This window comes from Malus domestica, chromosome 13 (genome assembly GCF_042453785.1).
Source record: "Malus domestica chromosome 13, GDT2T_hap1".
In the NCBI taxonomy this organism is placed as follows: Eukaryota; Viridiplantae; Streptophyta; class Magnoliopsida; order Rosales; family Rosaceae; genus Malus; species Malus domestica.
The window spans coordinates 8797903-8824220 of record NC_091673.1 but is presented as its reverse complement, the minus strand read 5'-3'; the positions used below and the strand labels follow the sequence as shown (position 1 = coordinate 8824220).

Sequence of the window (26318 nt, the reverse complement as noted above, 5' to 3'; positions counted from 1 at the left end):
AGTGTGTGTGTACTTGCAGGGTGTGTGTGTAGTGTATGCAGTGTGTGTGTGTAGTGTATGTAGTGTAGTGTGTGTGTGTAGTGTGTGTATGTATGTGTAGTGTTTGCAGTGTGTATGTATGCAGTGTGTGTGTGTAGTGTATGTAGTGTGTGTGTAGTGTATGTAGTGTGTGTATATGTGTAGTGTTTGCAGTGTGTATGTATGCAGTGTGTGTGTGTAGTGTGTTTGCAGTGTGTATGTATGCAGGGTGTATGCAGTGTGTGTACTTGCAGGGTGTGTGTGTAGTGTATGCAGTGTGTGTGTGTAGTGTATGTAGTGTGTGTATGTATGTACTGTGTTTGCAGTGTGTATGTATGCAGTGTGTGTGTGTAGTGTATGTAGTGTGTGTGTAGTGTATGTAGTGTGTGTGTATATGTGTAGTGTTTGCAGTGTGTATGTATGCATAATGTGTGTGTAGTGTGTTTGCAGTGTGTATGTATGCAGGGTGTATGCAGTGTGTGTGTACTTGCAGGGTGTGTGTGTAGTGTATGCAGTGTGTGTGTGTAGTGTATGTAGTGTGTGTATGTATGTACTGTGTTTGCAGTGTGTATGTATGCAGTGTGTGTGTGTAGTGTATGTAGTGTGTGTATGTATGTACTGTGTTTGCAGTGTGTATGTATGCAGTGTGTGTGTGTAGTGTATGTAGTATGTGTGTAGTGTATGTAGTGTGTGTATATGTGTAGTGTTTGCAGTGTGTATGTATGCAGTGTGTGTGTAGTGTGTTTGCAGTGTGTATGTATGCAGGGTGTATGCAGTGTGTGTGTACTTGCAGGGTGTGTGTGTAGTATATGCAGTGTGTGTGTGTAGTGTATGTAGTGTGTGTGTGTAGTGTATGTAGTGTGTGTATGTATGTACTGTGTTTGCAGTGTGTATGTATGCAGTGTGTGTGTGTGTAGTGTATGTAGTGTGTGTGTAGTGTATGTAGTGTGTGTATATGTGTAGTGTTTGCAGTGTGTATGTATGCAGTGTGTGTGTGTGTAGTGTGTTTGCAGTGTGTATGTATGCATGGTGTATGCAGGGTGTATGCAGTGTGTGTGTACTTGCAGGGTGTGTGTGTAGTGTATGCAGTGTGTGTGTGTAGTGTATGTAGTGTGTGTATGTATGTACTGTGTTTGCAGTGTGTATGTATGCAGTGTGTGTGTGTAGTGTATGTAGTGTGTGTATGTATGTACTGTGTTTGCAGTGTGTATGTATATGCAGTGTGTGTGTATGCACTGTGTGTGTGCAGTGTGTGTGTGTATGCAGTGTGTGTGTGTATGTGCAGTGTGTGTGTGTGTAGTGTATGTATGCAGTGTGCAGTGTGTGTGCAGTGTGTGTGTGTATGCAGTGTGTGTGTGAGTGTGTATGCAGTGTGTGTGTGTGTATGTGTGCGGTATGTATGCAGTGTATGTGTGTGTGTGCAGTGTGTGTGTGTGCAGTGTGTGTATGAGTATGTATGCAGTGTGTGTGTGTGTGTAGTGTATGTATGCAGTGTGTGTGTGTGTGCAGTGTGTGTATGAGTATGAGTATGTATGTATGCAGTGTGTGCAGTGTGTGTATGAGTATGAGTATGTATGCAATGTGTGTGTGAGTGTGTATGCAGTGTGTGTGTGTATGTATGCGGTATGTATGCAGTGTGTGTGTGTGTGCAGTGTGTGTATGAGTATGTATGCAGTGTGTGTGTGTGTGTAGTGTATGTATGCAGTGTGTGTGTGTGCAGTGTGTGTATGAGTATGAGTATGTATGTATGCAGTGTGTGCAGTGTGTGTATGAGTATGAGTGTGTATGCAGTGTGTGTGTATGCAGTGTGTGTGTATGTATGTATGCAGTGTGTGTGTGCAGTGTGTGTGTGTGTATGTATGCAGTATGTATGCAGTGTGCAGTGTGTGTGCAGTGTGTGTGTATGCAGTGTGTGCAGTGTGTGTGTATGCAGTGTGTGTGTGTGTGTGTGTGTGAGTATAAAAACAGAGTGTGTGTGTGAGGGTAAGAGTGTGTTGCACTCTGTCCCCGTGTGTGTGTGTGTGTGTGACTGTGCAGTGTATGAGTGTGAGTGTGAGTGTGTGTGAGTGTGTGTGAGTGTGAGTGTAAGTGTGAGTGTGAGTGTGTGTGAGTGTGAGTGTGTGTGCAGTGTGTGTGTGTATGCAGTGTGTGAGTGTGAGTGTAAGTGTGAGTGTGAGTGTGTGTGAGTGTGAGTGTGTGTGCAGTGTGTGTGTGTATGCAGTGTGTGTGTGTGCAGTGTGTGTGTATGTATGTATGCAGTGTGTGTGTGTGTGCAGTGTGTGTGTGTGTGTATGTATGCAGTATGTATGCAGTATGTATGCAGTGTGCAGTGTGTGTGCAGTGTGTGTGTATGTCCGTGTGTGTGTGTTAGTGTGAGTGTGAGTGTGAGTATGTATGTGTATTTTGCACATTTGTCCATGAGTGTGTGTGTATGTACTTGGTTTATAACCATGATATTACAATGTGAATGTTTTGTATGGTGTGGGGTTGATGCTGAATTGCAATTTTTTGTGGTTGTTTGTTGCAGGGAAGAGGAGCATAAACAGAAGGCTAAGGCTAAGGCTACTGCATTACAGGTGTCCTTTAATTTCCCTCTTCACATGCAATGCCTAGGAATGATAGCAATCCTCATACTATTGTTTTTTTTTTTGTTTGGATAGATATGGATCGAATGAAGCTTTTATTGATCTTATTGTTAGAGATGTCTTATTTGGAGACAATTTGTATTTGTACGATTCTTGTGGTGATGATGCTACGTGGCAAACAGAGACATGTTGAACGACCCACATTGACTAACCGTTCACTTATTAGACGAGAGATTAGTTTGTTTTATCTGAATGGTATAATAGGGAATACTGATACTGAATGTGTCAACGAATTGAGAATGGATAGAAGGACTTTTGGCATATTATGCGACTTACTTCGTCAAGATGGGAGGGTAAAAACTGATGGTTTGGTGTCTGTAGAGGAACAGGTGTGTATGACTTTACAAATATTAGCACATCATACTAAGAATCGTAGTGTTGGCGGTAGATTTTATAGGTCGGGAGAGACTATAAGTAGGTATTTCAATAGCGTATTGCAAGGAATTTTGCGATTACAAGGTATCCTACTAAAAGTCCCCCAGCCTGTGCCTATTGATTCTACAGATCCTAGGTGGCGATGTTTTAAGGTATGATGAGAAATTTTTGTCATTTTCCCTAAGCTTTAACTCTTCATTCCCTTTGTATAAATTAACAAAAACTTTTTTATTTTTTATTTTTAAGAATTGCTTGGGAGCATTGGATGGAACACACATTGATGTGCATGTACCTGAAATTGACAAACCAAGATACCGAACAAGAAAGGGTCGAGTCGCAACTAATGTGTTAGGTGTGTGTTCAGGAGATATGCAGTTCATATATGTGTTTCCGGGGTGGGAGGGTTCCGCATCAGACTCTAGAGTGCTACATGATGCAATTAGTAGGCCTAATGGTTTTAAGGTACCAGCGGGTAAGACTATTACTTAGTCTCAACTTTGTAAGTTAGGTTTAGTTCTGTTTGTCAACTACAAAACACTAATAAGGTCTGTTTTTTTTTTTTCATTAGGTTGTTATTACCTTGTAGATGGTGGTTATACAAATGGTGAAGGATTCCTTGCACCCTATAGAGGAATACCTTATCATTTATCTGAATGGGAGGGACGAACACCTTCTAATAAGGAAGAATATTTTAACATGAAGCATTCTAAGGCAAGGAATGTAATTGAACGCTGTTTTGGCTTGCTAAAAGGAAGGTGGTCGATACTAAGGAGTCCATCTTTCTATCCGATAAGGACACAAGGTCGAATAATTACCGCTTGTTGCCTACTACACAATCTTATTAGGCAAGAGATGTCTGTAGATCCAATGGAGAATTTGCCAATAATAGAAGATGGACAAAATACAGAAGAAGATGAATATGTTGGTAGTGTTCAAACATCGGACCAGTGGACTGCAATGAGGAATGATATGGCTCAGGAAATGTATAATGAGTGGAGAGCAATTAGGAACCAGCAACCGAACTAGCTATATGTGTTAATGATAACATTTTATTTTAGTATTCCTTTTTATTAGCACAATGATTGGATGGTATGCAAGTTGATTGGATATTATGCAAGTTGATTGGATATTATGCAAATTGATTATTTGTATGGTATTTTCCTTCATTAAAATATTTTTTGTTTAGGTATGGATAACGAAAATATTTTGAATGCTACTCAAGAGCCAAAAGGAAGAAGGCGTAAATGGGAAGCATTTGCGGAAGAAGTATTACTCGGAGTTCTTGAGGATTTTGTTGCTCGGAAGCAACGGTGTGACACCGGTGCTTTCAAACAAGGTACTTTGGTTGAAATAGCAAAAGCTGTCAATGTTTTATGTCCTCATTCAAATATAAAGGCAAATCCACATATTGAGTCCAAGTTGAAGAAATGGAAAAAAACATATAGTATGGTCGTTGACATGATAAACACAAGTGGATTTGCATGGAATGATGTCAAAAAGTGCGTTGAAGTTGACAGTGATGACGCATGGCAAACTTATGTGCAGGTTCATATCCTATTTTATTTATGCATTAGTTATATTCTTGCTGCTATATTTGTTACGCATGCTAAATTTTAGTTTTGCTATGTTGATATAATCTTAGAGAAATAAAGAAGCCGATGGATGGAGAAGCAAACCTTTTCCACTGTTTGATAGATTTGCATATATATTTGGAAAAGATCGGGCTACGGGTAATGTAGCCGAAACCCCTGCTCAAATGGTGGAGGAACAAAGTCATGATCATGTTGGTGAAAGTGATATTGGAGGTGATAATTTTGTTTCTTCAATGAACCAACAAAGCCAACAAAGCACCCCATCTGAAAAATAGCCAAAGAAAGAGGAAAAGAGCTGTGGGAAGTTCAAGTGATGGAACCGAGGCAATTATCAGTGGACTGAAAGATTTTTATGTTGAAAGTGGGAAGAGGATGCAAATGGTAACTGAAGCTTTAGTTCAAGGTACTGCAGATCATACTGACATAGCTAATGAACTTGAAGCAATGGGTCTCTCTCCTATGGATCAAATTGATGCATTGTCTCTTATTTTGGATAAACCAAAAAATGTGGGAGTGTTCAGGGCAATCAAACCGGAACTCAAGAAAGTGTTCGTCCAAAGGCTTTTAAGCGACAACGCAAGCGGATGAGGATTTTGGCTAATGTTAACATGGATGTATTTTATTAACGTTAACATGGATGTATTTTATTAATCATACAATCTTATGTTATGACTTATAACTTAGCTTTGCACTAGTATTTTGGCTTATGTTAACTAGCCATTTTGTAAATTATGGAGATCTATTTTGGCTAATGTTAACTAATGTTAACTAGGATTTTCTAAATTATGGAGATCTTATGTACTTGTATTTGTTGAAGTTGCATGTATTGGCCACTATTATTTTTCTTCTGTTGGGTGATAGAGTTTAAATCAAGCTACATTTGCAAATTAAACCCAATTCTATTAGCAGGTAATAGAAACAAAACAATTGTCAATTTTTTTTAAGATTCATAATATACATGGTAAAAATATGCTCCAATTAACCCATATCATGAGATTTGTAGATTTACTCTATTACACAATGGCAAAAATTTGTAGTCCTAGTCTAAGCAAACACAAATCTGGTGAACAGTACTGTTTTTCTTATCCTGCTTCTTAGTCCGAGACTGCACCAAACGCTTCACTAAGTTAGTCCAGCTTAGTCCAGTCTAAGCCAGTCCAGCTTAGTCCCGGCAGCTAGTCCAGTCCGAGACAGTCCGGCGCAACAAACGCACCCTTAGTTTTTGGTAGGTCCGTGAGTTTTGGATCATAAAGTTTGAAGCATTTTCAGTTATCTTTATTATGATCTTGTTGATTTTTTTTATATATCTGTGTGGCTGTTTGAATGCAGTTATCAAATAAAAAGTGGAGTTAATGTTTTAAAGTCACAAGCATTTACAAGATGATATGAAGAATGTTTTCAAATACTGTTTTCAGGATAGAAAACTAATGTATTCTGATACAGTTACACCAGTCATCATGCTAGCACCGATTGGGTTTTTGGACATAAGGTTTCAATCATTATTCTTCATTTCTTTGGAGAGTCTTTTACCTTTCATTGAGATTATGCTATCTAAGGTGTTAAGGAAAGGTTAAAGAAAGACAATTTTGAAGTGATATGCATTCATTGAATAAGTAAGGGTGTTCCCACAAGCATATTTCAAAAGGTATGATTTAAGTATGGATTTGCAAATTAAGTGACGATGATGCATATCAGTGGGAGCTTGTGTTTCATGTTAGTAATGCCTTACATTTGCAAATGACCTATAAGGTATGTATGGTTTTTTGAATACATGTATTCAGTTTAATCTCTGGTGGGATTCATTGAGTCACATGTTTATGTGTTGGTCAATTATCAGATGACTATATATCTGAGGTCCAATTAAGCAAATTGCATGTTAAATCATAAAGGAATGGTTAATCTTCTTGCTCGTAAGTGTGGATTAATTCTTTTGGTTCGACTTAAAATGGCATGACATGATTTATATGTTGTATTAGTTGTGAGGGCTTTTTCATCTTGCTCATAAGTGTTGAAAATTTTCTCACGAAAGTGACTGATATGGTATATGAACCAGTGTAAAAAAACATGTTAATTCATCTTGCTCCTAGGTGTTGAATTAATTATGTTTTATGAAGTTTTGTTTGCAACTGCAATAGAAGTTTTTATTAAAGAGGACCTGAGATGATAAAAGTTGAGACACATTAAAGTAATTAAAGTTCATCTTTGCAATCATAATTTGACGGTGTTTTATGTGAATGAGGATTTTAGCATGTGTGATTATGAACGTTTTGGGTTGTGTCAACCTTACAACCTTGTTAGTTCCATGTTGAAAGACTTATTTGACAGAAATTTGTATCAAGGATAGGATGTTATCACAACTACATGGCCATTAAAGTGACATTAATTTCCAATTTCAAGTATAAACATAAATATTATATGTGTAGACCAGTGGGAGAATGTTGAATTTATTCCGATGTAAATCAACCTTAAATGGTCTACAACATATAATAGGAATGTAATATTGGAGATTAATGTTGATATTGTGATTTGATTTCCTAAAGATATCAATCTTATATTAGGTGTCTTGTAATACAAGTAAGATTGATGGAGTCCTTGATTTTATGTGATTATGATACCTAATTGATAGGCTAAAAAAGTGGGATTTGGGATTCCTTTATGGACGGAACCTTAATACCTTAGCCAATATAAATACTAAGGTCCCTGCAAACCCTAGATACACAAACAAACGCTTCCCATAAAGTAGTTGTAACCGGCTAGGTGCTTTGTAGAAGACTTTGGTGTTGCCGCATCCCTCATCTTCTCCGTTTGATCTCCAATGGCTATCGCTTCATGATCAGGTCAACTAACTCCTTTGTGTGTGTTTTAATTATATAACCACATAAAATTTACATGATTGTCTTTCGAAGGGTGGAGTAAAAAGTATCTAACTGCCTTGCTGCTGCGATTCGAATGCTTGGATTCGCACCTATTAAAGAGATGCTGGATGCTGGCATCTGTGTCTCTTTGGGAACACATTTGGCACCCTCGAATAATAGAATGAGCATAGGTGGAAATTCTGATTACCCACTATTGCATTTTTCCCTTATTTGTGGGTCTGCACATTGGAACAATGATGGTTGGACCTGCAAATTCATGGATAGTTTACTTCCTTGCAGTTGGAAGAGATGTACCTGGCTTCTCTGATTAACAAAGGACGGGAAGTTCATACAAATGGAACTGCTGATCCTTCTGCTTTTCCTGCTGAAACAGTTCTCGAGTTGGCGACCATAAATGGTGCAAAATCACTACTTTGGGATGATGAAATAGGATCCATTGAGGTCGGGAAATAGGTTGAACTTTTGGCTAGCTCAGATTAGTTTCTCTTGTCCTTCTGCATCTCTAATATAACGTTCTCTTTAATTAAAGTCATACCATACACATTTGTGCATATCTCAGCAGATTTAAAACACGAGGCTGATTAGCTTCCTTCTTCCATGATTTGGCAGGCTGACTTGGTTGTTATTATCAACCCTTCCCCTTGGACCATGGTTCCCCACCATGACAGGGAAGGACCATCCCCAAAGGAATCATCTGCATTAACTTTATTTCTATCTAACGCCCTTAAACTTACACATGGAGAAGGGTCAACTAGATTTGTATCCATGCCACATTTTGCTATGAAAAAGGCATGCTGATGTTCTTCTACAGACTTTTTGACAGTTTCCATGAGTGATTTTTACATGTATGGCCATCTGTCGGAACCATGATTTTCTAAGTCAGTTTTTGGCATTTCAGCGGATCTGGTTCCAAATTTCCAATCTTATCTTCATAAAAAAATCTACCTTCTGTTTGTCTGCAACTCAAACCTTTATTCCCGGTAGATTAATATTTTTCTTTTGCTACATATGCAGCATTTCCAGCCTTATGTATCGCATGCGAACCGAAAATATAGTTTCTGTAATGTGCAATGGCCTGTGGATTATGAAGGATAAGAAGATTGTGAACGTGGATGAGGTATTCTGTCAGTACTTTTCGCTTATTAGACATACAAATAAAGACTAATGGCTTACGGGTTCCAATTATAACTGGACAGGAAGAAGTTCTTGCAAAGGCAAAGCAAGCTTCCGCAGAACTTTCGAAGCGGGCAGGGATCAAAATACCAATTACCAAGCAGAAGGAATTTTCTTTAGGCCGAAGAAACGCCACACGTGAGGCAATGGATGAAGGGATCCCTTCGTGACCGTATGCTACTACGCTTCAAGTACCAGATGTTACGTTTGTAATTGACTGCTATCTGGTCAGGATGGTGTGCCCATCTTTTTACACCTAAGATTAATTAGAGTTTTTTCTTTTTAATATAAGCAATATATTTACACTTAAGGAATGACAGATTAAACTGTTACACAATAGGTTGAACATTGGCATTTGGTTACAAACTCGCCATTAACGGGAGTCGACTAAAGATGAATATTACTATATCATGATGCTAAGTGACAAGTTTAATTAGAATTACATTAAAACTTTCATAAGTTCAATTAGGAATTTAGAACTAAAATAACACGTTTACTTGTCTGGAATGAATTTACATTTTTCTTATTCCCAACTTCTCCAACTCCTACAATGTAAACATGCCCTAATTGAAATTTGATTAGGATTGGGGAATCCACGTGGGATTAGGATCGGCTAGGCTACTAATCAAAGTGGCGCTGAAAGCCTAATCTCATGCTTTATAGCCTAAACGGCAGCGTTTCGGTCTTTTCTTACAAAGATACGTCAGCATCTACAAGTTTATATACTTGAAACTTCTGGAACTTTCGCGCTCTTCCTCGACGCGGATCAAATTTCCCCTCTTCAGTATAAATATTCCAAACCCTTCGTTTCTCAATCAACAAATTAGAAAAATTTCCTGAGAAAAAAAATCTTCGTCTTCGTCTAAGCTTTCAAATCGTCGTCGTTTTGATTCAAGGTTTTCCAGATTCTCGTCACCAATGGATCCATTCTTCAGAAGGCATTGGCACAATTTCGCCCCACAACATCAGTACCCGCAGACCAATTTCGCGCCACAACATCAGTACCCGCTGGAGGCGAGGCAAGTCCCGGTCCAGCGCCGAGCGGACCCGTCGCCGAAGGTGGTCTCGATCCCGGTTCAGTACGTCGGGTTGGAGCGCAGGCGGTCCGAGTCGGCGCTGAAAATCCAGAAGGCGTTCAGAGGGTTCCTGGTGAGGAAAAGCGTGAGGAAGATCGCGGCGATCAGAGTCGAGGTCAGCGAGATCGAGAAGCGCATTTCGAAGCGAGAGGCGGTGGAATTGATGAGGAGGGACGCCAAGGAGCGGCTGAAGGTGAACGAGACGCTGATGAACTTGCTGTTGAAGTTGGATTCGGTGAAGGGCGTCGATTCGGGAGTTAGGGATTTCAGGAGGGCCGTGATAAAAAAGGCGATTGCTTTGCAGGAGAGAGTGGACAGCGCTGTTGCTGAAAATCCCCAAATCGACCAAACCCTAGAATTGCAATCCGAATCCCCTGTAAATTCGGATGAGACTCAGAATTCGCAGTCTGTGGAATTGGAATCGGCAGCCGGGCCCCAAATCGAAACTGTCCGACACGGCAATGCGTGGGGGTGCAGAGAGGTAGAAGGCTCTGTGAGTGATAGCGAGTCCTCTGGATCGTCTTGTGATGATTCGCCGAACCCGTTGGAGGATGGGGTGGAGGATGTTAAGGTGGTGGAACGAGAGGAGGTGGCGGAGGAGGAGGGAGCTGGGGAGATTATGAAGGATGATGACAAAAGGAGCAGTAGCAGAGAGCTGCTGGAGAGGGTGGCGGAGGACAACGCGAAGATGATGGGAATGATGGAGGAGCTGTTTGAGAAGAACCAGATGCAGACGCGGATGCTGAGCTCGCTGTCGCAGAGGGTGGAGCAGCTGGAGAGGGCGCTTGTGTGTGAGAGGTTGAGGAGAAGGAAGAGGAGGCATGCTGCTGGAACTGCAGATTTCGTGTCCAAGTAACAAGTTAATATTGCAAGGAGACAATGAAACTTGGTTGTGTGCTATTCTACACATTGGCTTTTTATTTCTTTTTGCTAATTACATTTTGGCTCCTTATTGTAAAAAAGATTTGGCGTTTTAGGATTCGTATGGCCGATCATATTAGTGAAAAAAATGTTGGCCGATCATATTAGTGAAAAAAATGTTTTATTGTTGTTTGTTGTAAAGGATTTGAAAAGTGAATTGTTTGATTGATGAAATTTGATGCTTTTGGTGTATTAGCTACTTTGGTTTTGTAAGTTGATTGGGGATCAGTACGGACTCGATGTGAATACCTAAGAAATCAACGTTCTTTTGTAATTGTGGCACATTTGGCCTGATTGATGAGATGACATGTGGAGGGTGCATATAAAATTTAATTTGGTCAATTAGGGTGCGTGGTGCATATAAAATCTGCAGATGTTCCTATTTGCACTTGGAAAGTTGTTGTCATCAATGATATTGACTTCTTGTGTCACTGTGTGTAGTCAGAGCCAGGAATTGACCGGAGATGAGCGAAATTAAAAGAGTGCAAAGTTTAAAAAAATAGCAATAATCAAATCATTTTATATAGTAATGCCTTCTATAATTTATCAATATAAACAAATTATAATTGTTGTTGACGAGGTTTCATATCATGAAAACGTCGCATAATAGGCTTATTATTAATAAAAGTAAATACATATCTCTCAATATAAACAAACATATTATCAATAAAAGCAGCTACAACTATTATCAATAAAATTAAATACAACTAATCAAAAATTCAAATTTTAATTTTCACCCTAAAAAATAATTTCATATCAATAATCAATAACCAATAACCATATTAGTGCATTATCATATGATTGTATACTAATTAAACGAAATTTGTATTAAATAATTAATTAGGGTTAGGGATTATAAATTTAGGAATTAAAAAATTTACCTTTGAAGGCTAGAAGTCGGCTCAACGGCTGGAGTGGCTGGTTTTGGTAGCAAAAAGCCAACCGAAGTTTCGTTGGGGTTGGGCGTTGGCTACAGGCTGCTAGGATTTTGGGAGCAGTTTTGCTCTCTCTCTATCTCTGATTGGCGAAGGGAGAGATTGGAATGGTAAAGGCACAACACGCGTGCCTAAGTGAAGGAACGGGAGACACACGGTCCCCCCAATACATTTTTTTTTTCAAACATCGAAACGGCGCCGTTTGACTTTAAATTTTTTTTTACTAGGATTCGTTTTGGCCTGGATTAAAAAAAAAAGAAAAAAAAACCCAATCTGCTGTTGCATGCAGCAAAACCAGTTCACCAGAGCTAGATTAAACATGGAGAGGCTGGGTTTTCCAATGAGGGGAGGGGTAGAACCTTTGCTCCAACTGTGTTTTTCGACGAGGGGATGGGTGGCCTCCATTCCTCGTCCTCATGTGGCTTCACCACTGTGTGTAGTTGAGATTGATTATCTTAAACTAACAAGACATGTTGTGGAATCAGGAAAGAGATCATCTTCTAATCTCTTCTACTTAGGCCACCTAATCAAGTGATTCGGACCCTTAAAATTTGATTCAATGGCTAAAAACAGGGGTCCATTTTAATGTTATAATAACTTTAGCCGTTGAGTCAAATTTCAAGGGTTCAAATCACTTAATTAGGTGGCCTAGGTGGAAGAGATTAGTAGAGGATCTCTTTCTATAGAATCACTACGGGTGGTTTAATAGTCGAGATGAATTTCAAGTCGTACTCCACGCGGCACGTCCTAATTTTGATTCTTGACACTGCTAATTCATACAATGATGAGTAGGAAGAGGCTGAAAAGTCTTCCTGACTCTCGAAAAGATGGGCTATCGTGACGAAGCTACTATCTGATCTCGTTAAAATAAAATAAAAAAGAAAAGAATGAAAGAACAAACGCGTTGTAGAGACTGCCTTATTGGTGGGTCACCCACTCTTGTGAATCTTAAATCCCTGCCTGGGATTTGAGAAGCTCAAAATGTTGAAACGGACAAGTCCAGACCCAACAATTACAGGGTAGTTGTCTACTTTTATTGTTGCACACTTTTGAGCTTTTGATAAATTAGCTGATGAAGATTATTGGCTTTGAGTTTTGTCCTTTCTTTTTTTCTTCCAACATTAAAAACTGAAAAGTTGTCACAAGCTTTAAAAAACGCTTTTAATTTTTATGTATTGAAAACCAAATTTTAATTGTGATCAAAAGTGGATTAAAATGATTTTAATTATTTCAAGTCTCACGATTTTTTAAGATGCGAGATACCTCAGGCTTCGACAAAAAAAACAAGAAAAAAATAATTAAAATTGTGAGAGATTTGTTGTTTAAATAATTAGATTTATTTTTCTTTAGAATTGTGAATAACATTATGTGATAAAAACGATCTTTTTTATTCAAATCGGCCAAAGCTAAAAGGAAAATATAAGTTACATTTTCCAATTCACATGTATGCAGTATGTAATACACTCGCACTTAAACATTAATATTTCTCTTTCCAAATTTACCCTACTACAATTTATAATGAAACACAATTTCAAAAGTGAGATTTTATGTTTCAATATAATTGATTTAGAGCCGCTTTTTTCTTGGTTGCCACCCAATCAAGAGAATGTTTTTGGTGTTAGATCTTTTTTTTTTCTTCATCTAAAGTTGAAACCTCTAACAAAAATTTTATCAAACCCGTTTATATGCACCTTTTGCTTTATTAATGAATATCGTATCTTTCCTAAAAAATTTACTTGTAAGTGGGTCACATGTGGCACAACATGAACAATGAATTAGAGTTCACGGGCCCCATAGGACTGGTTTTGGAGAAAATTTTAATTGTGATTGAAATACAAGTGGTACACCACGTGTTTTAATAAAAGTGGTGATAAATTTTATTTTTTAAGTTATTAATTTTTTAGTACACATATCACACAATTTATATAAAACACGTAATATACCACTACGTGTACCGATTATACTGAAAAATCTCTCCTGGTTTTGGGTTTGGATAAGTATGCAAGACTCGAACCACCCCCGATGCACTTAACGACATTGCGTTCAATCCAGTTTGGCGGCCATTGCTCATAAACATAGACAATAAATAAATAAATAATAAACAAAAAATATCGTGAGGTTTTTTGTCATGAAACCTTTTTCCCAGAAGCTGAAAAACAAAAATAAAAAAAATAAAAATGTTCAATATTATTAAATTCAAAACTTTGGTTAATTTCAAATTAACTTTTATTTGTTCAACTAATCAAGCAACCTGAAATCTTGACCTCAGACCGCAACCCAAATCCTCACCCTTTTCTTCTCCAGCCTCTCTCTCCTCTCTCTCTCTCTCTACTCTCTCAGTGTTGTTGTACAAAACTCTTCTGCGAAACCCTAGATTCTCTGAAATTCAAAATTCAGTCCTGACCTCGCCATCTCCCTCTCTGTATTGGAGCTCCAATCCACTACGCGCTTCTTCTCCCTCTCTCGTTCTCCCTCCCCGTCCCTCCCTCCGACTCCCTCACTTTTCGATGGCGGAAGGCAAGCTCGATCTTCCCGACGATCTCCTCTCCTGTAAGCCGTCCGATCAGTCCTGGACCTCCAAAGGTACTCCGCCTTTTCATTTTTGCTATTTTATTTCTATAGCAATTCATTTTCTTCAGATTTGTGTATTCATTGGGTTTGGTCGATGTGAAGCTAATGTAAGGTGGATGGTTACTGATCTGTAGCGTTTAAGTATGCATTGGACCAGTTCATTTTCGATTGTTTTTTCGGCTTCAGCTTTCTTAATTTCGGCTTCCTGCATCTTGTGCTAGTCGGGATTTTTATGTTTTGATTGAATGTTTCCGTCTTTCGGATTTTGCTCGGATCAGTTTTTCTTTTCTCTCAATTTTTGTTTGTAATTTTTGCATTCGAACTCGGTCTTTAACACTAATGTATTGTAATTGTAATCCTTCCGTTGTTTTACTATCGCCATGTTGGATGATACTATCGATTCTGTGTTCTGCGTTTTATTAATGTTTATGTTTTAAGATCAAGTAAAGAAATTTGCATGTGCTACAGTTATTAGATTAGGCTCCAATTTGTTTTTTAAATTTATTTATTATGTGTTCTATTGTTGATTGTTATGGCCTCTTTCAGTTACGAAGTTGGTTTACCCTTAAACTCTTTCGTTGAATCAATGCAAGAGAGAAATATTTTATGATCAACTGTAGTGTAATTCTGGGTGTCAAAAATTCTTGAGATTTATTCTGGTCTGTAGTGAAAGCAAATCTAGGGAGTTAGTTTTCGAAGTATTTCAAGTGGTTACTGTTATTGAGCTATCACGGTTTTGATTGTTTTGTTGGAATTCGCTAACAGCTGCTATTAGTTTTTTCCTCGTCTGAAACGCTATTTGAGTTGCAGTTCCAGTGTTAAATCTTTATTTGTGGTTAACAAATATGTACAGTTCCTTCGTCTAGTGTTTACAGGGTCAGCGACTTTATTACCGGGGTTACTGTGGGGCATTGAGTGGACTTTGTAATGAGAGCATAAACATTGATTTGTGTTTTAATTTGTGTTCATGTTTTGGCAGTTGAAGCCTCTGGAGGAAATGATGAAAAAAAGGTGCTTATCGGGTCATCTGATGACTCAAAAGGTGAGCTTTGTCGTTCAAGTTTTTAGCATTAATTTCATGAACTGTAGAGTCATTAGGTAATTTATATTCTGTTCGTCTCACACTCATCTGATTTTGTATTGCTAATGTACAAATTTTGCAGATCCAGCTGCCTCAGAGAGCAGCATACCTTTGTCCCCCCAGTGGCTTTATGCCAAACCCAGTGAGTCTAAGTTGGTATGTGCTCTATGGATTGGATTTCTTTTAGTATTAATCGACTTTTTATTTGGTTTATATTCTTCTGTTATCTCCCTGAATCAGGATTAGTTGTAGTTAATTCAATCCTCTAGACCTATTAAAAGACTTTGTACTTGGAATTGATCAGCTGCTTTTTTTATAATGGATTTTATCTGCTTAGTGGGAAAAGGCTTTGTTATTGTTGTTGTGGATTTTATCTGCTTATAGTGAAAACTCAACTCACTAAATAATTAATCTACAGCTGCTTAACCCTGGATTACTTGGAAATTCACAACTAAGCTGACTAGTCATAAATTGGCTGTATATTACAGGAAATGCGTGGCCCAAGTTCCCTCGGAAACTCTGCTGATAGCAACCAGAAGGAAGGTTGGCGTTTGGAAGGATCTGATGACAAAAAAGATTGGAGGCGGCCTGCCGCTGAAAGTGAAAATAGCCGTCGTTGGCGTGAAGAGGAAAGAGAAACTAGCTTGCTTGGTGGTAGACGAGACCGAAGGAAACCAGAACGCCGTGTTGACAGTGTTCCAGTGAGAGACACAACTGACAATAGGCCACTGCCTGCATCTGAAAGGTGGCATGATGGCCGTACCTCTGCACATGAAGCACGACGTGATAGCAAATGGTCATTGAGGTGGGGTCCTGAAGACAAAGAAAAGGAGTCTCGAACTGAAAAGAAAACAGATATGGAGAAGGAAGATAATCACATTAACAATGACAACCAATCCCTTGGTGGTAATAACCGTTCAGCTTCTGAGCGTGAGTCAGATTCTCGGGATAAATGGAGGCCACGCCATAGGGATGTTCACTCCGGTGGATCAAATTCCTACCGTGCTGCACCTGGATTTGGAACTGAAAAAGGAAGGGTAGAGGGTTCAAATTTGGGATTTACCCTTGGAAGAGGGAGGGCATCTGGTGTTGGGAGATCATCTGCAGGCGTTATTGGCTCTACTTCTTCTGGAAAAATTGGAAGTGTCCCTGGTAAACCTAGGCACTCAGCTGATAGTTTTTGTTACCCAAGGGGAAAGCTTCTTGACATTTATCGTCAGCGAAAGCTTGATCTGTCATTTGCTACCATGCCAGATGACATGGAAGAATCGCCCCCTACAACTGAAGTAGGCTTTATGGAACCATTAGCTTTTCTTGCCCCTGATGGCGAAGAGGAGGTAAGAAATAGGAATGTGGATTATATTTCTTTTATGTACTGATTCTTTTATGCTTTCTAACTGGTTCGTGTATTGCTAATAGGCCATCCTTAGTGACATATGGAAGGGAAAGATTACAAGTAGTGGGGTAGTATACAATTCATTTAGAAAGGGAAGATCAACTGAAAACAGTACAGGTACTTTCAACTCAATAGTTCCCAATTTGTGTCCTTTTTTGGAACTGGGATGTCTAATTTCTAAAACACTCATTCTTTAGGTGGGGGAGACTTGGAAGCTGTTGATGGAGTTCTGGGTATTTTACCCAATATCTTGCAGGAGGCTGCAAATGCTGATGATTATGGGACTTCACAGAACTCTGGTGCACAAATGAATGTGCTAGATGGTGAGTTGCAGTTCGTTTCTAATTCTGCATGTTGTCTGTTATATTGAACTATATGCAGGTATTGTTGGCTCCAACATCTGAACAATCTACTTATTTTATTGCAGACAAAGATGCCAATCATAAAGAATGGGAAACAAAATCTAGTCCAGGAAAGGACCTTGATGGATTGTCTTTAACATTTCAGAAAACTAATGGTATCTGCAGTGATGTTGAGACTGAAGATGGCAGTAGGCAAATTGCAGATTCTTCTTTTTCCGGCCATTCTTTGTCTAATGACATTGAGTTTGGCACTTCTGACATAAAATCAAAACTTCCTGATGATTCAAATACTCTATATGCTCTTGGCTCATCTGAGCAGAATCAGAATAACAACTGTCGGGTGAAAGAGTTAGAAGGGGACGTCCCTCCTGAGGATTTATGTTTGTATTACCTTGATCCTCAAGGGGTGGTTCAGGGACCATATTTGGGGGTAGACATTATTTCATGGTTTGAACAAGGGTTTTTTGGGACAAACTTGCTTGTTCGCTTGGCAGATACTCCTGAAGCAACACCTTTCAAAGAATTGGGAGAGGTCATGCCACATCTGAAAGTTTGGGATGGGCATAGGAGTATTGTAAATCCGACTTCTAATATAGAAGAATCAAGTAGCTCCTTAGGGAACATAGAGTCTAACTTACCTTCTTCGGCTCCAGTTTCAGAAATGACTACTTCATTTGGAGGGAATGACTTAAGGCGGCCGTTGCCTGAACTAAACAGCCTTTTAGCTCAGCATATTCAACTTAGAAATTCTGAGCATGAAGCTCCAATACAACTGCCACATTCCAGGGGTCAAAGCTTTAATGATTTTGATGCCGAAGATGAAGGTTTTTCTTTAACGATAAATTCTCTTTGGTCTATCTATTGTGCTGACAGATGGTTTTTCTCTTATCTCATCCTATTTCATTTTTAATTTTTCAGATATCGTGTTTCCAGGAATACCTGGAACCACCAGCTATTCTACTGCAAGATCTTCTGGAACCATTCATGATTCTATTGCAAATTCTATTGGCCACCTTCCTCCAACTGAGTTGACGGAATCCGGTGTGCCCATTCAGAATGATAACAAGTTGCACCCCTTTGGCTTGCTTTGGTCTGAGCTAGAAGGCAGTCAAACGAAACATGCCAAGCCAGCCAATACGCCTTCTAGCATGGGGAGGGCTGTTCAATTTGGTGCAATTTCTGATCCAGCAGTTCTTGCTGATGCATGGTCCGATGTTCATAGAAAAAATTCAGTCTCTGATACAAACCTCTATCAGGACATGGTAGCTCCTCGCCAATTGGCACACATGAAACAGGAACCCAATCATTTTGATTTAGCTGAGCTGCTTGCACCACAGCAAATTCGACAGCAGCAGCACCAACAGCGGAATATTTTGTCTAGTTTTGGACACTTGAATGATGCAGCATTAGAGCATTTGCCAAGTCAGAATCTTATCCACCAACAGTTAGCCAACCATTCTTCAGCAGATCTGGATCACCTTTTGGCACTTCAGATGCAACAGCACCGGGAGGCTCAGCTCCAGCAACATCATCAACTGCAACAGCAGCAGTTTCATCAACAGCAGAAGCTTTTACAGGAGCAACAGTCCCAAGTACAACAGGTGCTTCTGGAACAACTACTGCGTGGTCAAATGCATGATCCTGCGCTTAGGCAGCCACACGTTGATCCTGTCAGAGCAAACAACGTTCTTGAACAGGTTCTATTAGAGCAGCGCCGTCTGCATGAACTCCAACAACGGTCTCACCATTTTCCAAGGCATGTTGATCCATCTTTGGAGCAGCTTATCCAAGCGAAGTTTGGTCAATCATCACCACAAGGACATCAAGCAGATTTTCTTGATCTACTGTCTCGTGCGCAGCATGAACAAATTCAATCATTGGAAGATCAGATGCAAGCCAGGCAGTTACCAGTGGGAATGAGGCAGAGGGTGGAAGAAGAGAGACACGGTGGTGCCGTCTGGCCAGCGGATGAATCAAATCAGTTTTTGAGGACCCATGGTGGTGCTCAGCGAGCTCACTCTTCCGGATTTAGCCCTTTAGATTTTTATCAGAGGCAACAGAGGCCATCCCATGAGGAGCAGCTTAGTCAACTTGACCGTAATCTTTCATTGCAGGATCGACTTCAGCAAGGGTTTTATGAGCCTGGCTCTCATCCGTTTGAGCAGTCTATGTCACTGCCTGCTGGGGCACAAGGGATGAACTTGGATGCTGTAAATGCTATGGCTCGTGCTCAGGGTTTGGATATGCATGATTCCCTTGGACGGATGCCATCGGGTGGTCAATTGGGAACATTTTCATCCGGCATCCATTCTCATAATCCTCATCACCCTCTTCCTAACCAATTTCATGCTTCACATTTGGATGCAATTGAGGGTCACTGGACCGAGAAGAATGAACACCTAGACAATGATTGGATGGACTCTCGGTTTCAGCAGTTGCATATTAATGCTGAGCGGCAGAAAAGGGAGTCAGAAATCAAAATTCCTTCTCAAGATCGAGCTTTATTTATGTCAGATGGATTGAATGAAGAGCATTCAAAGAGACTATTGATGGAGTTACTCCATAAAAAATCAGGCCATCAACCTGCCGAGTCATTGAATGTCAATAATGGCATGTTCTCTGATAAAAGGCCGTCATCTGGCATGTACTCTGGTTCAAGCTCTTCTAATCACCCATTTAGCCTTCATGCAGACCATGAAGCAGGTCTAAATAATTCATTTCGAGTAGGATCCTATGGTTCAGATCATATGGAACTCCCACAGGAAGAGCGGGCCAGCAGCGTGGAAAGCAATGAAAAGCTGATGCACAGATCTGATTCTGGAGCAATGGTTGAGAGAGAGTCATTCTTGGATGGCATTAATGCTACAACTCAGCCAATTTACACAAATTCTAACATGATTATCAAGTCTTCTATCAATAAAGAGGTTTTGGAGTTGGACGGGTGGAAGCGTGGGACGAAGAGTGAGGGGATCATTAGGGGCCAAGCGTTTGATATTCGAGAACGAATGGTCGAACAAGCAGGGTTGGGTGCTCCAGATTATGAGGAGAGGTCAGCAATTGCCCTTAACATGCGATCGTCATCTGGTGTTTCAGGTATTTCTTGTTGCTTCTTTTCAAAATTGATTCACTGCATGGTGCTCAAAATTGTCATGTAAGAGTTGTGGTTTTCTAAATTTGCTTGTTCCCAGGTGGTAATATAGGCTTTCATAGCGACAAGATTGGCCGAAGTAATTCATTTGCGGAAGAAACGACCAGGGAACGGTACATATATGACCTTGCTCTTATCGGTCCCTTGTTTTTATCATCCAAATTCTTGTGTAAATTCCTCAGAGCATGTATAGAAGTAATTGCTTTTCTTTCGTTTTCCTGTACAATGCCACAGGTTTCCAGCCCCATCCAAAAGTCAAGATAATATTCTGCTGAGACGACCTCCTGTCTCAAGTGTTTCAGCATCCCAAGAAGGATTGTCAGAACTGCTCCCTAATCCAGTCTTCCGAGGAAAAAGTGCAAGTGCTGCTCCAGATGGTATGTACATCTAACTCTCTAGTAGTTTCTTATCTTGGTAAGACCGGTTTGTCGGTCTACTCGCTTGTTTCAAAGGTTTAACAACTTTATAGCTACACCTACTTCATGCCAACCCTTTGTGGTAATGCGGGGGGATTCTGAATTTACATTCAGATTGACAAATACTTGTGTTATGAAATATTCAGGGGGGAGGCAAGATCCAGTAAACCACGGTTCTGATGCCTTGCCGCCATCTTCAAAGAAAGAAATGCATTTTCGCCATACTTCATCCACCAGCGATGCTGATGTGTCAGAGGCATCGTTTATGGATATGCTTAAGAGCAATACCAAGAAGACAGCTCCGATGGATGCCCATGCGGCAGCAGGAGAAGATGCAATGCAAGGGAACCGAAGCGGCAAAAAGAAGGGGAAGAAAGGGAGGCAAATTGATCCCGCTCTCCTCGGTTTTAAAGTTACCAGCAATCGGATAATGAGGGGCGAAATCCAACGCATGGATGATTAGCCCCAATTATTCCGTAAGTTCCTTGTAAATCTCGATTACATGATGGTTAGTCTCGCATAGGTTTAGAACGCTCGATGTAAGGCATCTGCTGGTGAAAATTCTTTTATTCTTTTCTCCCCTTGTAGATCTTAGTGGCTTGGTAAAGATTGCTTGATCAGCGATCTGAGCGTGCAGCTACGGCGAATGTGATTGAAATTTTGTACCAGACTAACAGGGTTTACAAGGATAGTGATCCGATGATGTATATATATCTCTATATATTTTTAGAAACGTATTCCTCGTGCTGTTTTATACGCACTTTTTTCAAAGCCAATCTTGTAATTTCACTCTAATAGAGTACATATTTGATTAGAAAAAAAAAAAGAAAAAAGGCCGCATAATCGCATGTTTCGCCGCAAGAAATTGTCCGTTAGGATCCAATAACAGGTTTCAAATTGTGCAACACAAAGCTTGAGTGAATATTGTAGAACAATATAGTTGTCATGTGCCGGTAAGGGTTGGCTTAGTTGGTAAGGTTTTTGTCTTGTGTGTCGCTCCATCAAGGTTTTAGCTCTGCTGCCAGCTGTCTTTGTGGATACGCATCCTATAAATTTCTTCGTAAATCTATAGCAGCAGTAGTTAGGTGTCATGTGTAAGTCATTCTAATTTGAGGCTATGAGTATGTTATGACGCTGGTGATGAAAGTAACTATTCTCTCCACTTTTATTTAAAAAACAAAAAATGTAGTTGTCGAGTAATTGCTCAAAATTGAAAATTTTGAAATGTACAAATGTCAAAAGGATGCAATTGGTATTTTGGAAAAGTTGGCACATTACATTGGTAATTTCATAGGCATTGCATTGGTGGTGGTGGTGGTGGGTTGGGTTGGGTTGGTGTACGCTCTCGAATTCATCGCTTCTTTGCCAGAAAGAAGGGAACATGCGACATCCATAAAATTAGAACAGCCGCACTCAGCCTTATCACCACACTGCATAGAAAAGCTTCCGCAGCTGCAGCAGCAAGCTAGCTTCAAATTCAATGGCGGCTCCGTTGACCACCCTGGTAAAAACCCATCTCCTCTCTTCCTCTGTTTGCCTCCCGAGAAAACCCGAATGCAAAATTAAGTAAAAGTTTCTCTTTTGTTCTTTTTCTTTCGCAGTCAAATGTTGGTTCGCCTCCGGCTTCTCGCAGCGTGTCTCAGATCAAAGTTCTGACCCCTACCTGTTCTTCCGTCACAGTCCCATCGTCGTCTAACAAAACGGCGTCGTTGTCCTCCAGCTTCTTCTCCAGGTCGTCTCGTTTGTCCCCTCTGACATTCTCTTCGAACCCTAGTTCCGGGAAAAGGACCAGTCTTGCTAGCTCAGTCCGCGCCAGTGCTGAGGTTAGCATCGGAAAACTCCGGCTTTACCTTTTTAATTTAGTAGAAATTCAAATTTACTGCGTTCAGTGAGCTTATAACTTAATTTTGAGTTTCTTTCGGTGATTTGTAGGAAGCAACTTTACAATCAAAAGTGACCCATAAGGTGTATTTTGATATTAGCATTGGGAACCCAGTTGGGAAGCTTGCTGGAAGGATTGTGATTGGATTGTATGGCGATGATGTGCCCCAAACCGTGGAGAATTTCCGTGCTCTTTGCACAGGTTTTACGATTTTTCTGGGTTTTGTTTATGGCATTATCGAGTGTCATTAATATAATTGACATCTTGATTGAATGTGTTTTGAATTCATATGAATTGTGTGTGTTTATTAGGTGATAAAGGCTTTGGATTCAAGGGTTCCGCGTTCCATCGTGTGATCAAGGATTTCATGATTCAAGGAGGGGACTTTGACAAAGGCAATGTGAGTGTTCTTTCCAGTCTTTTAGGCTCATAGTTTCTAGTTAATTATTGAGTTGCAGCTTTGGTTGACTATACACTTGACATTGATGTTTGCTATAGTTATTCTAGTTCATGATTCATTTGACATCAAGGTTTGATAGATTACTTTAAGCAAACAATGTTTGGAAGGTCAAATATATGAAAGCAGAAAAACAATCGGCATTTGTTAAAATTGTAATGATAGTGTGAGTAGGTCTATTCTACCCCAAACTTTTCAGTTTACATAAAAACTTATGACTCTAAAAGTTTGCAGTGGACATTTCTACTGAATCATAAAAACAGCTGTGAAATCGCCTCCCACATATGTCGTTGGTTGACCATTTTAATTATCCAGTATTAGTTATAGCAAATTCTTCCCGTATATATTTACTCTTGTTCTCAAAGGTACATAGGTTAGATTAATGCTGGTAATGAAGGTTACTTTCTCCCTGCTAGTAAAAAAGAACTTGAATTACTGAGAATTGGAAGCAGTTGACTAATCTACGGAAGTGGCTAGACAGGGGTTGTTAGAAGTACCCAGTTTGGCCTTTCATTAGTATCTAATAGCCTCACTTGCATTTGCAAAGGCTTGCCCTGCACTTTTTATTGGCCATTTCATTTCTTATTAACTGTGTACTTGTAACATTTTCTCATGCTTTTCTTTTTAATTATTTGGAAGGTTTTCATAGTTTGTTTTTCTTTGAGGTTATCCTTTGGTTGGACATGACAGTGAAATTACAATCTGGAATATATTGCAGGGCACTGGAGGTAAAAGCATTTACGGACGTACTTTCAAGGATGAGAACTTCAAGTGTAAGTTATTCTTGACTTCTCATGCCTCATAGTAGGTTATTAATAATCATTGATGTATTTCTCGAACTTTTGCATCAAGGAACACTCCAGCATTCTAAGAACTGCCTTTTATTGACATGAGATTTTGTTTCTGATGTAATATTAGATATTGAATATGGTAGCGTCCACTTCTGACAATATAGATTATATATTTTTTAAATGTCATTGCAATCATAATTCTTGAATGCGTGCTTTTGCAGTGTCTCATACTGGCCCCGGAGTTGTTAGCATGGCCAATGCAGGGCCCAATACCAATGGTAGCCAGTTCTTCATATGCACGGTCAAGGTACGAGTCATTCATTCTCTATATCATAGAATCAATTTGTCTGAGAAAGCTATGGCATGATTGTTTGAAGCCTCATAACATTGCGGTCCAAAGCAAAAGCGTCTAAACTTTAATTTTCCCTTGCTTGAAAAGTTGAATGGGTTTCTTAGTTTCTTCTCAGAAGGTGGTTGAAGGCTTAGAAGAGGGAGCATTTTGTCACTTGATTATGCTTATATGTAATTTTTTTTTTTTTTTTGTTTCAGACACCATGGCTCGACAACAGGCATGTCGTTTTTGGGCAAGTGGTGGAAGGCCTGGATGTTGTTAAACTAATTGAGTCTCAAGAGACAGACAGAGGTGATCGCCCTACAAAGAAGGTGATCATCGCGGACTGTGGAGAGCTGCCAGTGGCCTAATGCGGATTTTTATCGGTTTTAGTTACTAGTGTTTCCCTTGAATCCCTTCTCCGTTTTGGAAATGTGGGCTTTTGTATTATGTACCCCAGTCAGAGGCTTTTAGTTTGTTTGGCGGATTAGTCCTGCAGCACGAAACGTTTATCATTTTTTCATGCATCTCTGTACTCCTTAACAGTAGAGTTTGATTACTGGGAATGATGGCCAATTGGAGCAATAATATTTTCTTAGGCTAAATAGCCAAAATGGTCCCTGATGCATAACTCCAAAATGGTCCCTGATGTATAACTCATCACTTTGGTCCCTAACATTTCAAAACGATAAAAGTGGTTCCTAAGATTGTCCACCATCCATCATTTTGATCATTCCATTAAAAACTCCGTTAAGTATCCCGGAACTCTTGGTCGAAAGTTTGGGCAATTTTCAAAGCTTTGTAACTCAATCGTTTCTTAACTAAATTTGACCCATGATATATCAAAATGAAGATAGGAAAGTGTATAATAAGATTATACCTATTTGGAAGCCCAATGGTTGCCGGAGATGGCCGGAAAATAGCTTCAAAGTTGACTGTTCCGAGGGAAAACTTAAAAACTCGCCGGAAACTGGGTAAACTTTAAACGTTCATAACTTCTTCAATACTCAACGAAATCAAGTGATTCAAAAACGAAAATCATAGTTCTCGACGAGATGAAGAGAATGGTACATTTTTAGATGGCTAAATCACCGTGGTTTGGCCGGAAAACGGCTCGAAAGTGGCTAACTAGAGACCAAGACAGCCACTTTCGAGCCGTTTTCCGGCCAAAACACGGTGCGTTAGCCATCTTAAAAGATACCATTCTCTTCGTCTCGTCGAGAACTATGATTTTCGTTTTTGAATCAATTGATTTCGTTGAGTATTGAAGAAGTTACGAACGTGTAAAGTTTACCCAGTTTCCGGCGAGTTTTCAAGTTTTCCCTCGGACCAGTCAACTTTGAAGCTATTTTCCGGCCATCTCCGGCAACCATTGGGCTTCCAAATAGGTATAATCTTATTCTACACTTTCCTATTTTCATTTTGATATATTATGGGTCGAATTTGGTTAAGAAACAATTGAGTTACGAAGTATTGAAAATTGCCCAAACTTTCGACCAAAAGCTCTAGGACACTCAACAGAGTTTTTAACGAAATAACCAAAATGATGAATGGTGGACAATATCATGGACCACTTTTATCGATTTGAAATGTTAGGGACCGAAATGATAAGTTATGCAAATCTCAGAGATTATTTTGGCTATTTAGCCTATTTTCTTATTGAATGTCTGAACTATGAAGGATTGAACTTCTCTTTACTCTAACAATATTAAGTTTGGTGTTCGAACTTCGATGGATGTATTTCTTGGGCTCACCATCTTTATTTTTGCGTACCGTTTGACTTGGAGGTCAAAAGTTTACTGCTACCCCATGGGGTAGGTGTCATCCAAGCCTGCCTTGAAATTTTTTTCCCAATTTGTTTCTTGCTTTTTGACATGTTTCAGTATTTTGATCTACATTATACATAATATCTTAAATAAAAAAGAATAATATATTTGATTTTGGCAGAATGCATCCCGACAAAAAAGCAAGTAACTATCGTTAAAGATTTTATAAATTTTAGATATAAAGAAGCCTAAAGCTAACATGGGGCTAGATGCGCAGGCATGCCTACAAGCTAGCTAGCTATGATGGCTGGTGAGTGAGTGAGCCCTACGTGTTGTTGGCATTTGTTTCGGGAACGAAATACCACATGTCACAATACAATTAAAGAAACATTTAAAAAAATTCTTTTAATTATATAATAACATATGATATTTCGTACCAGATTTTGGCAGGTTGAAAAATCTATCTCGTTTCGGAATTGAAGGTCAATACACGTGGAAGGGGAGAC

The 26318-nt window shown here is 39.5% G+C and overlaps 4 protein-coding genes across 4 annotated transcripts; all 4 read left to right on the top strand.

The window, feature by feature from the left end:
* The first annotated feature begins 2699 nt into the window (after positions 1 to 2699).
* Positions 2700 to 4101, top strand: LOC139190283 (protein ANTAGONIST OF LIKE HETEROCHROMATIN PROTEIN 1-like). The gene is made up of 3 exons (XM_070810257.1): positions 2700 to 3190; positions 3285 to 3510; positions 3607 to 4101. The coding sequence occupies exons 1-3, from the start codon at positions 2720 to 2722 to the stop codon at positions 4062 to 4064; spliced, it is 1155 nt and encodes a 384-aa protein (XP_070666358.1). The 5' UTR covers positions 2700 to 2719; the 3' UTR covers positions 4065 to 4101.
* A 5187-nt stretch (positions 4102 to 9288) lies between these two features.
* Positions 9289 to 10850, top strand: LOC103452428 (uncharacterized). The gene has a single exon (XM_017336701.3). It carries the CDS (start codon positions 9598 to 9600, stop codon positions 10609 to 10611), a length of 1014 nt encoding a protein of 337 aa, XP_017192190.1. The 5' UTR covers positions 9289 to 9597; the 3' UTR covers positions 10612 to 10850.
* A 2886-nt stretch (positions 10851 to 13736) lies between these two features.
* On the top strand, positions 13737 to 21318 carry LOC103452178 (uncharacterized). Its single transcript, XM_008391693.4, has 11 exons — positions 13737 to 14194; positions 15162 to 15224; positions 15346 to 15419; positions 15752 to 16600; positions 16683 to 16776; positions 16857 to 16982; positions 17087 to 17845; positions 17940 to 20114; positions 20210 to 20282; positions 20404 to 20546; positions 20732 to 21318. The coding sequence occupies exons 1-11, from the start codon at positions 14119 to 14121 to the stop codon at positions 21046 to 21048; spliced, it is 4749 nt and encodes a 1582-aa protein (XP_008389915.1). The 5' UTR covers positions 13737 to 14118; the 3' UTR covers positions 21049 to 21318.
* Positions 21319 to 21743: 425 nt separating this feature from the next.
* On the top strand, positions 21744 to 24660 carry LOC103452427 (photosynthetic NDH subunit of lumenal location 5, chloroplastic-like). The gene is made up of 7 exons (XM_029091434.2): positions 21744 to 22089; positions 22187 to 22408; positions 22518 to 22668; positions 22779 to 22867; positions 23643 to 23697; positions 23937 to 24022; positions 24265 to 24660. Exons 1-7 carry the CDS (start codon positions 22066 to 22068, stop codon positions 24415 to 24417), a joined length of 780 nt encoding a protein of 259 aa, XP_028947267.1. The 5' UTR covers positions 21744 to 22065; the 3' UTR covers positions 24418 to 24660.
* Positions 24661 to 26318: the final 1658 nt, after the last annotated feature.

What these genes read in the sequence shown, in the direction of transcription:
- LOC103452428 (XM_017336701.3), top strand. Translation starts at nt 9,598, where the DNA reads ATGGATCCATTCTTCAGAAGGCATTGGCACAATTTCGCCCCACAACAT.
- LOC103452178 (XM_008391693.4), top strand. Translation starts at nt 14,119, where the DNA reads ATGGCGGAAGGCAAGCTCGATCTTCCCGACGATCTCCTCTCCTGTAAG. An exon ending in TTTTGATGCCGAAGATGAAG is followed by an intron (nt 17,846 to 17,939) that starts GTTTTTCTTTAA and finishes TTAATTTTTCAG; the next exon opens with ATATCGTGTTTCCAGGAATA. An exon ending in GAAGAAACGACCAGGGAACG is followed by an intron (nt 20,283 to 20,403) that starts GTACATATATGA and finishes ACAATGCCACAG; the next exon opens with GTTTCCAGCCCCATCCAAAA.
- LOC139190283 (XM_070810257.1), top strand. Translation starts at nt 2,720, where the DNA reads ATGTCTTATTTGGAGACAATTTGTATTTGTACGATTCTTGTGGTGATG. An exon ending in CTAGGTGGCGATGTTTTAAG is followed by an intron (nt 3,191 to 3,284) that starts GTATGATGAGAA and finishes TTTATTTTTAAG; the next exon opens with AATTGCTTGGGAGCATTGGA. An exon ending in TGGTTTTAAGGTACCAGCGG is followed by an intron (nt 3,511 to 3,606) that starts GTAAGACTATTA and finishes TTTTTTCATTAG; the next exon opens with GTTGTTATTACCTTGTAGAT.
- LOC103452427 (XM_029091434.2), top strand. Translation starts at nt 22,066, where the DNA reads ATGGCGGCTCCGTTGACCACCCTG. An exon ending in GGGACTTTGACAAAGGCAAT is followed by an intron (nt 22,868 to 23,642) that starts GTGAGTGTTCTT and finishes AATATATTGCAG; the next exon opens with GGCACTGGAGGTAAAAGCAT. An exon ending in CAAGGATGAGAACTTCAAGT is followed by an intron (nt 23,698 to 23,936) that starts GTAAGTTATTCT and finishes GTGCTTTTGCAG; the next exon opens with TGTCTCATACTGGCCCCGGA.